This window comes from Chrysemys picta, chromosome 20 (genome assembly GCF_011386835.1).
Source record: "Chrysemys picta bellii isolate R12L10 chromosome 20, ASM1138683v2, whole genome shotgun sequence".
NCBI classification, from domain to species: Eukaryota; Metazoa; Chordata; order Testudines; family Emydidae; genus Chrysemys; species Chrysemys picta.
The window spans coordinates 18,278,992-18,292,247 of record NC_088810.1 but is presented as its reverse complement, the minus strand read 5'-3'; the positions used below and the strand labels follow the sequence as shown (position 1 = coordinate 18,292,247).

General features: G+C 51.6%; 1 protein-coding gene across 1 annotated transcript in view; it reads left to right on the top strand.

Annotated features, from left to right (window-relative positions):
- Positions 1-13,256, top strand: part of ADAMTSL4 (ADAMTS like 4) — a 72,489-nt gene that overhangs the window by 6,870 nt on the left and 52,363 nt on the right. Inside the window, 1 exon segment of the mRNA XM_005293802.5 lies at positions 12,866-13,021. Within this exon segment, the coding sequence (XP_005293859.3) occupies positions 12,990-13,021 (32 nt within the window). The 5' untranslated portion in view covers positions 12,866-12,989.

Genomic DNA, 13,256 nt, shown 5'->3' with positions numbered 1-13,256 from the left:
CCAATGACAAGTGTTTGAAAATTATGAGTCATCTCTCCACCCCGCCTTGCTGCAAAAAGAAAAAAATCCATTAGATTGGTTTAGAAATGATGAGATTGCTAAAGAAAAGAATAAATGTTGTGGGATTTCTGTAAGGCCTCGGGATTCTGAGACGTTGATGTTCACAACTTGAAGCTTTTTTCATAACCATGAGGGCTAGTAATGTACTTAAAAAAAAAACCCCAAACAACCAGGAAGCTGAGATTCTGATGTATTCACGTGACTCCAGCAGCTGGGGCTGCAAGAAAAGCGCCAAATAGCTCAAGACTCTCAGTTAAATTAGGAGAGCTGACATCACTGGTTTTGTGCCTCTATTTTCCCAAGGGGAGAATATTCCTTGTTTTTATAGAGAAGTTATGAAGTACTACTGATTAGGGTCTCACGGGCTCCCATGGGAAGTTTGCCTGAGTGGGGAGTACAGATCCCGGCTGGCTGTGAAAGGTTTTGACCTCCTCCGATGTAAGGCAATCTATAAGAGCAAAGTATTATTTCACAAGGATATGGGGATATATTATAAGCCTCCTCTAAGTGTACATTTGAGTGGCAATGCCAGCATTAACCCCTGCCCACCCATTAACCCTAAATCCTGCCCCCGAGCCCTCAAATCCTCTGTCCAAGTCAGTTTAGAATCAGCACGGAGTCCATATCCATCCTGAATCTCCTGGAGTCTAAGGTCAGTAGCAGCCCCCGAAGCTCTGAGTGGTCCCCAAAATAATGTGCAGTGGAACTTGCTAATTGCGGACTGGAACGGAACAAATTCTGTTTATAGTGGAAGAGAATGGAAAGCCAAAGCTATTTCAGTGCCCTGCAATGTTCAGATTGCAATCCACGCCCGTGACAGGGCAGGGTGTGTGTGTGTGTGTGTGTGTGTGTGTGTGTGTGTGTGTGATGACTTTGCTGTAGTATAAAATCCCTCCTAATTGATGGTTACGTGCACCTGGATTATTCTGTGTATTCTGGAGTGCCACCCTTTGTGCTGGGTGCTGTCCTGACACATAAGAGATGGTGCCCAAGATGTTATTAGATGAGAAGCAAATAGCATTTCCCTGCCATATTTATTCCTTTGATTGGAGTAAATGCGCTGCTAGCCTAAATATCACATTTAGAAGCTTCCTTTTCACACCTCTATCTGTGGGAATCAAAGAAAGTCGAGACGAAAGAACCATATGGGCTCATGCCCAACACCGGATTTTTCCCTATGCACCCCGGCGATGCTCTGGTAGCTTTCCATTGCAGGAGCCCCCGCCCCTGCTAACAAGCTGGCTTGTCTCTCTACAAAAGTGTACTCTGCCCGTGTAGTAAAAGCGGTACAAGCCTCCCCTAGTTATACCGGTATAAAGGTGGTTACAGGAAGGGGCAATAAACTATCCCACCATAAGGCACTTTTATACCAGGACAAAAACTAGGTGTGGACCAGAATGTTCAGTCAAGCGCCCTCTTGAGAAGGGATCTTGCATGTATCACGTGTCTATAACACACGACTGAATGAGGGTACGTCTACACTACAGAAAAAACCCAGTGGCAGCAAGTGTCAGAGTCCGGGTCAATTGACTGGGGTTCACAGGGCTAAAAATAGCAATGTAGGTGTTCCCGCTGAGGCTGGAGTTGGGGCTGTGAAACCCAGAAAGGGGGGGGGAGTGGGTTGACCCAGGCTCTGAGACTCGCTGATGTGGCTTTTGTTTTGCACTGTTTAAAACACTTAAACCAGAGCCGCTTGACTTTAAGACCAAGAGAAATCCTGCTGACATCCAGTTTGTGAGGGAAAACCTGGAACATTTGGTAGAAATTTTTTCAGGTTTGTTTCATGGGGGGATAAAAATCCCCATTGCCCACTCAGCTCTGTTAGTGACGTTTCTGCCCCGGATGTTGATTTGCACCAGTTGGCATCACGTTCTTCCTGAACGGCCCTTGTCCCCCTGTGGATGGAAGCTGATTCGCTACTGCGTGCTTGGTACATCTAGTTACAGGTGCTTTCAGCAGCAGTGCGTGATCCTGGCGGTGGGCCTGCAGCTACAATGGCATCTGTGCAGACGGACTCCTGCACCCAGATCTGATTGCAGGACCAGGGTTGGCTGATCTCTGCTGTAATGCAGATGGTGAGATTGTTAAGATGAAAAGATAGATTTTACCAAGAACTCAGGGCCAGATTTCCAGGGGATCGGCACCCACGATTAGGGCTAGATTCTCCACAGCACTCCGCGCTCACCAGCTCCCATGGGGAGATTTTGCAAAGATCTTGGTAACCCGCCCCCCACGCTGAGCTCATCTGAAACTCTTGGGCTTCAGGAAGACGCAATCCTTTCTTGTGTTCCAAAACGTGAGTAGCGCTTGGCCGCTGGTGCCGAGCGCTTCGTAAAGCAGATGTCAAACCAAAGGAGGGCGGAGGGCAGGGACTTTTAATGGGACTGAACTAAGCGGAGCAGTTTGGCTTGGAGCGGGAGTGTTCTCTTGATGTTGGCTCTTCGTTTCCTCTTGTCTCCGGGTCTCTGCTTTATTTCCCGGCGCCTTGTCTCCTCTTCCAGCGCATCTCCAAGAAAAGAGTACGTCATAGTATTAAGGAACATATGTGAGCATAATGAATTGGAATAGCCCCGGGTCTCCAGGGAGGTGTTGTGGCAATCTGGAGGCTCTGGGGCCTAGGCCTAGACCTGACACGTAACGTAGGCCCTTAGGCAGGTTTTTCAGACCCAGCTCAATGGATGGAAGGGAAATCAGTGGCCGTCAGGAGCCAAAATCCCTTTGAAGAGCTGAAGAGCTGGGCCTTAGAACCTGAGATACTTACGCTTGTTCTCAAGTCTTTCCCCATTCGGCTGAGATTGTGTTTAAGCGCTTGGATAAATGGTACTTGGGTGCTTTGCTGAATTAGGGTCAAAGTAACTAGTGATTTGGGGGGGCCCAACTTGCGACAGCCAACGGGGTGCTGGAGGGGCCCAGTTCCCGTTGATTCTGATTGATGTGGTGGGTGCTCAGTGCCTCTGAGGCACTAAAAATCCAAGGCCCCCTCTGGAAATTTGGCTTTGAACTTCTGTGATCTGTTAGCACCAGCTGGGGAAAATGCCTCCCTGAGTCACTGGGGAAGAGTGGAGGAGGGGCTATAAAGCTCAGGCTGTAAAATTGGATTCCCTTAACCCCTCAAAGTCCGAGGGCGTTTGATCAGGCCCCATATATGTGATGGGCTGGGCCAGACAAAATGAGTTGGGACTGGGTTTTGGTCCCAAGCTACAGCCCCTTTTCATCACTCTCCCATCTAATTGGTCAGCTCTATGCTGCCTATACCCCACCAGGTACAGGGGGCCGATGGAGAAGGAGGTGGAGCCATAATGCAAAATGCTCCAGCAGTCCTTGGCTGCTGTAAAGATCCTTAGGGGGCATGTGGCTCAGAGCAGCCCTTAGGCTGCTCTAAGTTATGACATGGGCTGGCCCAGCCCTGAGGCAGGCTAAAGATCAGGGGAGAAGGGGGATGGCTTAGAGCCATTCTTCTTCCCCTCTTCCCTGCCCCCGCTCTTTGCAAAGATCACGGAACTACATTTTATTGTGATGACCTGGCTTTTGTTTAAGGACCGAACCACTGCTCTTGTCTAGCTATTAGTTACTAGGGAACATGAAACAGCTTGTCCAGTGAGAAAGGGGCAGAAGGGCCATTATGCGGTGTGGGAAATGTCTCCAGGCAAACCGTCCTGTTTTGAGACGGCTAGTTATAATGGAGGGTTTTCCTCTCCCTTTTTCTTTATTACCCTCAGGACAATTTGCATGAAAATGGGGTGTTTGCTGCTCTCTGGGGCTCCCCTTCTCCCTCCTGACATCATGTTTCTCGTTTCTGATGTCACCGTTGCAGCATTGCCAACTCTTGACATTTTATTGCGATAGTCGGTGTGGGGTTTTTTTTTGGTAAAGCTCCAGCTCCCGGAGTCCTGTGACAGAACAAGAATCTCACCTTCAGTTTAAAAGAAAAAGAAGGTTTCTAGCCCTCACAGTGGCAGATAAAAGCTCGTGTCCTGAGTGTGTCCTGAAGGCTCAAACTCCAGAAAGCAAATAAAAAGAACTCAAAATGCATTATTATTTTAAAATATTATTTTTAAGCCAATCTGATGATTTTTTTGGGGGGCCTGATGAGTGATTTTAGGATGCTTGCAGTTGGCAGTCCTGTAGTTGACTGCCACAGAAATGACTGTGATGTTATAACTTCAGGTAGGGAGTTTATAAGCATTGGAGCCAAATTCCTGAGTTCTCATGCAAAAGTTCTCGAGTCCCTTAATAATAGAGAGCAATAAAAGGAGTGAAGGCAGGATCTTTTCCATACAGAGTGTTCCTGAAAGTTTTTTCCACTAGGCATCAGCTGTCTTGGCATCCAGCATTGGTTTTATTCATTGTTTTTTGTGTGTTATTAAAATGGCTTGCTAGACAGTTAGCTCACAGCATCCAACTTTATCTGCAAATCACCTCCTGTTTTCTGTGCGAAAACATCTGTCTTAGCTTTCTGCTTTCCCCGGACACTTAATTCCTCTAGCATATTTTCCCCCCTCCCCTTCCCCACCTCTCTGCTGCAAAGGACTGGTGGCTCATATGAGGTTATCAGGAACTTTGTGCTATTGAATCTGAACAAAACCGAGCAGGGCTGTTTCTTTAACAATGGGGGTTTGGATTCAGTTCATAACTCAGATCTGGGACCCACCCAGAAAAACTCTTCCAAGCCCTGGTGTGTTTTGGAATCTGGATTTCATAGTTGGCTCTCTCACTATAACAAACCAAATGCAAAATCCCACATCTCAAATTTTGGGGCGTGTGAAATGCACGTTCAGATCGGGTTCCAATTTTTCCAGCTTTCTAGTTGAAAGAGGAAGCATCTGGTAGTTTAGATCACCACTTTAGGATCAGGTGGGATTTTCAAAGGGTCTGGAATAGGAAATATCATGATCTCAAAAATTGTGTTCTATCCTAGACAGGTTCCTATGCCACTCCCATCACCATGGCACCTGGTCCCTTTGCAGTAGTGCAGTAAGGGATGGGACTAGCATCTGTCACACTTTTTCTTTAATTTTTCTGTGGGACCAGAGACCAAACACAATAAACTTGCCCTGACCTATGAGAACCAGAAAGTGAAACTGACTAAAAACATGAAGTGAAATTGACCAGGCTGGTTTTACAGTCAAAAGTGAAAAAAATGTTAAGTACCTCAATAGCATCAGGGATGAAAGCCCAGTTGGACACAGAGATTGCTAAGTCCTGGTCTTTTGACTCCTGTTTATTCTTGTGGCGAGTGACGGAGCAAATACAGACGCTCCCATTGTCATTCCTATACAGCCCCTTTTTAATACCATGTCCACATTTTTAACAAGTTCTGGTGAAAGTTTCACAGCCGGCATTCCAGGACCGGCTAGCTGACAAGTGCAGCTATGGGGGTTTCTCGTAGCTCGAAGGACAGTTCAGATAGGGGGAGAGTCACTGGACGGTCTGAGAAGAGCGAGGTTCTCATCCCAGCTCTGACAAGGATTCCCTGGGTGAGTCACTGCACCGCTCTATGCCTCAGTTTCCCCTTCTGTGCGATGGGGAGGATAATGCTGCCCTTGCTCCCGGAGGCCTTGGGGAGGGTTAATTAGTAAGCGCTAAGCATTGAGAGCTAAGAAGTGGCTAAACAGGGCATAGGAGGAAAGGCAGGCATGATATCTTTCCCTGCCTTACCCTTAAATCCAGGGCCAGATCAGAGGGCCTATGGGTGACCCCTGTTGGATGGTATCTGATGGCATGTCGGGTGAAACGTCCCTTACAGCCTGATCCAATTCCCAACAACCTTCACTTTTCCGACTGGCCTCAGGCAGGCCTGCCAAGCACCCCTCCCTCCGCTCCTTAAGGCATTAGGCACCTGGGGACAGACATTATCATGTCTTCAAGCCCAGAGATCTGGTTTCAAAGTGATTAGCGCTAATCACTTTCCTCACAGACAAAAACCCGCTGTGTGAAGTCTCCTGGCTTCTTTCTGCCCTTTGCATAATCTCCTCTGAAACCTTGATGAGGGATCGTCTCCCTCTTGATAGTGAGTGGTGCTGATGGCTGCTGGATTGACGGTGCTGGAGAGCTCTGTGTCTCCAAAGGACAGGTGTAGGCCTGATCTCCAGTGTGGTTCAGTCCTACCCCAGAGAGAATCATAGAATATCAAGGTTGGAAGGGACCTCAGGAGGTATCTAGTCCAACCCCCTGCTCAAAGCAGGACCAATCCCCAGACAGATTTTTGCCCCAAATGGCCCCCTCAAGGATTGAACTCACAACCCTGGGTTTAGTAGGCCAATGCTCAAACCACTGAGCTATTCCCCCCCCCAACTGTCTCAGGTGGTGAGAGGGGAGCTCAGAGGCTCATCCCACTCCCCGGCCCGCGGGGATGGCGATGCACGCTGTAGTGAGGGATCGATCTCACCACGCCACACCCTGATCCTATGGATATTTGCAAGGTTAGGCCGGGCTGAGAAGGAAAGACCCGGGTCGGGATTACAGGCAGGCTGGGGAGACGCTTCCTGAGGCTAAACACATCCTCCTCCTTCTCCACACCAGCGCCTGCTCAGGTGATGTGATAGGCACGGACCTTTGAAGTCCAGGGCTCTGGAATGGCTCGCGCCGGGCTTGGGAGTTCCTGGCAGAGGCTGGGCTGATCAGAGAGCTGGCAGGGTGAGTGATGAATAATTTGCAATGCCAGGGAGTTAGTCCTGCCAGCCTTGGCACAACCATCAGTCAGCGAGGCCCGATTCTCAAGCAGTGTACAGGGAGGTCGTGTGGCTTAGTGGCCAGATCGGGTCGGGTTCGGGACACTTCAGGTCTATTCCCTCTCACCAGTGCCGTGGGAAGTGGATCGGCGGGATAAGAGCCTGGGCACAGTGACTGGAGAGAGAGGCAATGGATGTTGCTAGCCTTAGTGCTGAGATCTGGGGGTCCCTCGGGGTGGGGCGGTGGCGTGTTGACCTGCTTTATTCCAGGCTGTTTGACAGCGCTCCAACGAGCAGGCATTGGAAGCATTAGCTCCGTTACGGGCTCTTTGCATGGCAGAGACGCGGCTTGGCTGAGCGGTTGTCCTGCTGCCTGGCCGTGGCTCGTTGAATGCTCCCACGCCCCGGAGAGATGGAGCTATTTCTAATCACCCGCTTGGTCACGACCGATTTGGGAAGCTAAAGGGGAATGCAGCGGGCGCGGCGTATTTAGATCCCACTCGGCCATCTGAGCGAGTGCCACATAACGAGGAGCTGGAGACATCCCAACTAGATAAAAATACCAGAGCATGGATTGGGGCTGGTTGGCCAACAGCGGGACAGAGCCAAAATCTCACATCTAGCATGACTACCTTAAAGTTAACAGAGCCTAATTCTCACTAAGGCCCACTGTAGCAGTGTAAAAAGAGGCAGTGTGACCTAGTGGGTAGACATGTGGGTTCGATTTCCGCCTCGGCCACCGGCCCGCTGGGGGACCATGGCTCTGTGCCTCAGTTTCCCCATCTGTAAAACAGGGATCATCGTCGCCACCTCCCTTGTAAAGCGCTTTGAAATCTACTAATGGAAAGTGCTAATTAAGAGCCAGGGGTTAAGTATAACTGTAATTCATGCCTACTTTAAGGCCTTCTTGCTCTGTAAAAGAGAATCCGGCTTTGTCTTCGCTACAGGAAGCTGTGGTTTATCTCAAGATAGGATCTCAGTATAAAATCCTAGTGGACAGGGCAGGAATGGTTTTACCTTGGTGGAGCTAATCAGACTCAATAATATACTCCCCATCTGGAGTTTACCTGGGCTAGCAACATGCAGGTAAAACCCCTGTGCCTTGTCTCTGCTAACATTGTACACTGAGCCAGCCAGCCAGCCCTGTGTCATGAGTTTTTTTTTAATATTCCCAGCCCAAATCGGGACGAGAAATCGAAATCTCAGCAATGTGCACAAACGGAAAACGTTTTCGGTTTGAGTCGATTGAAACGTTTCCTTTCAATTTGGACCCTTTTTAACCTTTCTTTAGTATAAATTAAGTTCAATTTCGAACCGCCCAACCGCAAATGTTTGTTCCGAGAGCAGCAAAATGGGAGATTTTGAAATTTTTCCCCAAGGTTTTTTCATGTCGGGAAATTGGTGGAAACGGGCCCCTTCCCGACAGGTTCGGTTTTGGTGAATCAACGTTTTTCAGCAAACAATCGTTTTGTGGTGAAATTCCCGGCTGACTCAATATAAAAATGCACCTTGTTTTTGCAGTGAGACGGCCAGAGGCCCAGGGGAGCTGGTCTGATTTTAGCCAAGAGTAACTGACCACAGCATCTGAGCCAGCAGTGTGTAGTGTCAACCCCACGATTGGGGCGTTGATTTACATGGATGACTTTTTAAATAGGGAGTTGAATGTAAATAGAAATGTGACCATGGGGTTTATTTTAAATAACAACAAAAACATTTGTGGTTGTTATGGAAACAGTTGCACTCCCCCCCCCCACCCCCCGCCCCTAGTCATTTTGGGAGCCTAAACATAACAGCACAAGACCCAGGAAGAGAAATTGTCTAATGGGGCTGGATTCTGAATTCCCTTGCACCCTTGGGTGCCAGAGATGGGAAGCCAAAGGAACACTGTCTTCCTCCTTCTGAGAACATGAACTCAGCAGGGGCACAATGGAGGAGGGGAGCAGGTCCCCCACAGCCAGGTGGCCCCCCAGCAAAACTTCTTTGCTTGGCCACATAGGGGTGGCTGGGCCAAATTTATGTGGCATTGTGACCTCATGCACCAGGTTGCAACACCATTCACTCAGATTTGGCCTTGCCCTGCCTCCACCATAACAAAGGGGCGGCCGAAGCAAACTTGTCCCCCCCTCCCCACTTTTTCAGTCCTTCCAGCACTGACCCCCCCCCCCCCAACCAGAAAAAGAACCACACGCAGGACAAAAAGCCAGTCTCTGCCCCACCCGGGCTAAGGAGTGTTTTGAGGGGGTTTAGAAGGAGGTCGTTTTGTGGATGTTGACAGGGAGCTTCCCCCATCGGGGTGAGGAGCAGCAGGGGAGGAAGTACAAAGGGGATCGTTTGCCCACTCATCACATGGGCAACAGAAGCTGGGATCATGGGTCGACATCTCGATGGCGCAGGAGAGATGCTAGGGAGGGAGGGGCCGGGCCGGGAAGGGCCCTGAAAGTGAAGGCAAGTAGCCGACGTTTGATGCGATGGAGAAGAGGGAGCAGTGGAGGGATGCAGAGAGGGGCCAAGCGACAGGCCAGGAAAACCATCTTTGCAACAGCCTCGTGAATGTCTCTGAGCGAGGCCAGATGGCATCTGTCCGGGCCAGAGAGGAGAAGGTGGCAGCAATTGAGATGCAAGCTAAGAGCCTGCCCGGTCTGGTCCTTGTCGGGGCAGGCACTGTCTCTTGCTCTGTTCACGCAGTGCTCAGCGCGATGGGTGTCTAGGTGCCACCATGCGACAACAACCGGCGGTTGTCTGCCGTGCCAGTCCCAGGATCTGAGAGAGACGAGGTGGGTGAGGTGATCTCTTCGTTTGGATCCAGCTTCTGCTGGTCAAAGAGACAAAACTTCCGTCTTCTTCAACCTGAACCCTTCTCTCTCTCACCAGCAGATGTTGGTTCAATAAAGCCTAGGTTCTCAACCTTTTTCTTTCTGGGGCCCCCCCAAGATACTATTAAAAACTCCACTGCCCATCTCTGCCACAACAACTGTACTTAAATGCCAGGGCCAGCGTTAGGAGGTAGGGAGCAGGGCAACTGCCCAGTGCCCCATGTCACAGGGGCCCCCACAAAGCTAAGTTGCTCAGGCTTCAGCTTCAGGCCTGGGTGGCAGGGCTCAGGGCCCCAGGCTTCAGCCCCAGGCAGTGGGGCTTCAGCTTTCTGCCCTAGGTCCCAGCGAGTCTCATGCTGGCCCTGCTTGGCAGCCCCCTTGAAACCTACTCCTGCCCCCCCCCCGGGGGCCCCGCATCCCTGGTTGAGAACCACTGCAATAAAGGATATTACCTCCCCCACCTTGTCTCTCTCAACACTCACTAGAGGGAGGAGTATGTTCACCTGCAGTCCAGGGCCTGACCCCACCCTCCTGCGCCCAAGTCCCGTGGGTGACAGCGGCGTTACACCAGCGCCGCTGAGATCAGGATCGGGCCCCAAGTCTGCATCCAGTGCTGATGAATGCACAACCGCTCAGCCAGAGGACAGGCGCAGAGGGACAGCGCCCTGGATGCAATACACCCGAGACCTTAGGGGGTTGGTAGCGAACGCATTGTGGGGACCGATGCTGATCTCCCCGACCCAGGACAAAATCCAGAGGGACCCTATTGGCTTCAGTGATGCTACCGTGTGAACAGAGCAGAGCTTATGGGGAAGTGCTCCAGGGACTGACTCGGAGACGGATGGGTGCAGAGAGGGGTCACATGTAAGGGCGGGGTAGTCCCAGTGCCGGCCCATCTGGGGCACCTCGGCCCAAGGTGCGGGAAGACGATTTCAAGGCTGGGCGGTGAAATGTAACAGGAGGGATGGAAGGGGTTAAACTCCTAGTCCTGAGAGCGCTGGAGTCTCAGGGGAAGTGATCAAAGCTTATAAATACCTCCAAGGGAGCCATTTCAGGGAAGGATGGAATTAGCCTGAGTAAGGAGCAATGGCCCCAAGTGGAGGAAGGAACAGTTCGGTCTTTGCAGAGGGAATTCTTTATCAGGACAGTTGAACAGCATGCAGCCGTCCTCCCCCACAGCCTGGGGACGGGACCTCGGCCCTGCAGGGGCAGGGAACTCCGGGGGCGTGCAAGCTGCCGTTCCGCCTGGGGAGCGTCGCAGCCCCCCACGCTGCACTGGGGGAAATGGGGACACGGGGCACAGGGCGTACAAGGCGGTGCGTCCGGGTGCGCTGTGTCTCTGGATTGGGTCCGCGTCGCTGTGCACGGGAGCAGAAGTGGGTCTGTGTGTGTGTGTCTGTGTACATCTCGGCTTGCTCTGGGCTGCTGGCTCCCGCTGTGCGGTGACCGACTTTGTCCCACTGGCTGCAGCGCGTTGCCAGCCACCCAGATTCCTTCCACAAAACGCAAGAGGCGAGCGCCAAGAAAGAAGCCCCCAGCCCGGGCTGACAGCATCCTGCCTGGAGGGGCCAGGCTTTCCCCCAGGATCCTGGCACAGGGCGGGTGGATCCTCCTGGGTAGAACCAGGGGGCAAAGTCTCAGGGTTGTGCTGAATTTCGATCTAATAGAAAGTCCTTATTTCAAAGGCTGGGGGAGAGCGCTGGGGGGAGAGCCGAGCTTGTGTGTTGCCCTCCCTGGACGGGACCATCTGGGAGAGCAGCAGCCCCAACTTTGGTTCTTGGTTGCCTTGGACCTCCCCTTTGTCTAACACGGTCCCTGACGGGTCCCGGCTCTGGGGCAGGGGACTGGATGGCTCGGTGGGTTGAGAAGGGGCTGCAGCGCCCACCCCCCTAGGTTACCCGTTGGACACCAGCCCGGAGCAGCAGTAGCCAGCAGGAGCGACAGTCTGGTTCTCGGACAGGTCGGGTGGGTCCCGTTCCCGGGGAGCCGAGCGCTGGTGAGGGTGGCTGTAGTTGGCACTAATTGCCCCCCCCCCCGAGGGTTGAACTGGCCCGTGGAGACTGCACACGAGATCTTAGCCCCTGGCCCCCGTTTCTGACGACCTTGTGGGACGTCGACAAGAGGCAACCAATCCATGAGCAGCTGCTCTTGAGCTGGGGTATGTCAGAAGCCGGTCCCGTCCCCAGGAGACCCGTCCTCCCCAGCCCTCTGGAGGTGTCTCAATAAAGCCCACTTTTGAGATGGGATGAGCCCGTCCCATCCTGTCTGCCGGGGGGCCCCGCACTGGAGCGACACTTGTGCTCGATATTTCCCAGCTGCTGTTCAAGGTTCCTTAGGAGAGCCGCTCTGCCGTCTCAGAGATCTCACGGTCTGGGATCTAGCCTGGTGATGCCCGTTCACACCCTCTCCTTTCCCGGGGCACGGGTCACCGAACTCACCGATGGCATTTTAGGTGTGGAATTCCAAAGGAGATTAAGGGAGTCCGGTCCTAACTCTCACTTCAGTGGGATTTGGGCGGCTGATTCCCATAGGTTCCTGTGAAAATCCCACGCTTTGTAAGCACCCGTCCCATTGAAACCCTCCCTCACTGAGCAACACCCGCTGTGCTAAGAGGCGTGACTATGGATAGACGCGTTCCCTCTGATAATCGCAGCCGCCACTGGCAAGGCACCAGTTCTTGGGATTTTATTGGGAGTCTTGCGAGATTTGTCGTTTTCCTTAAAGCCCCAGCTCCTGGAGTCAAGTGATGATGAGCTCTCAGCTTTTATTTCAATAAGAAAAGACCTTTCCTAACCCTCACGGTTGGAGAGAAAAGCTGGAACATGTCACCCCCCAAAAGGCTCTAAACCCAGAAAGGAAATATCAAGATCCTGGACTTCATTATTTTTTTTCAATCTCATGATTTTTTGAAGGCCTGTCTCCTGGCGTTTGAATGCTTGGGGGCTGGCAATGCTGCCCCTGAGATGACTGGGAACCTCACAATAGCCTCAGGGTTATCAATCCCATCCTCCTTCTCTGAAAGCATAGGTCTCTGCCACCTGAGCTAATGAAGAATCCTCACTGCAGTGTGGCATCTAAGACACACAGCAAGCAGTTCCCAGTTCTTTCCAGCAGAGAGCCGTGGTGCACCCACATTTGCAATGATGCTTCCCTCATGCAGCTGGTCCTTTGATTATAAAATGTCCCTAAGGGGTTCAGTGTTAGGTTTAAGAACAGAGCCACCCTTAAAACCAGAATTGCCTGGAGGCGTGGGCAATATTTAAGGTGGAGGTAAAGGGCTTATACAGCAATTGACTTTTGTCTCTTACTATTTTTATGCAGGGAGGCGAGAACACCTTAAAAAGTCCTGGGACTCTCAGGACAGCCCAGATGCTGAGAGGAAGAGGAGGTCATCTGAAGAAGTAAAGCAAGGAGCTTCCACCTCAAAGGAAGGAACTGAGGCAGGATGGGGTCTGTGCATGGAGGCTGGATCAGCCGGTAAGGAGGGACAGTCCCTGGGCTTCTTTGTAGGTTTAGATATGGTGGGGTAGGGAAGAGAAAGACCTGGAATCCGAAGCATGGGGACTTCAGTCAATCTGTGGAACTCACTGCTGCAGGAAGTAGCGCCAACCCCTGCTCAGTTTATTTATGTGGCTTGCTGTGTCCATAGGGCTCCAGCCATTTCATCCCTCACTTTACAGCTAGAGGGCCAGCGCTTTGCTCAAGCATACCC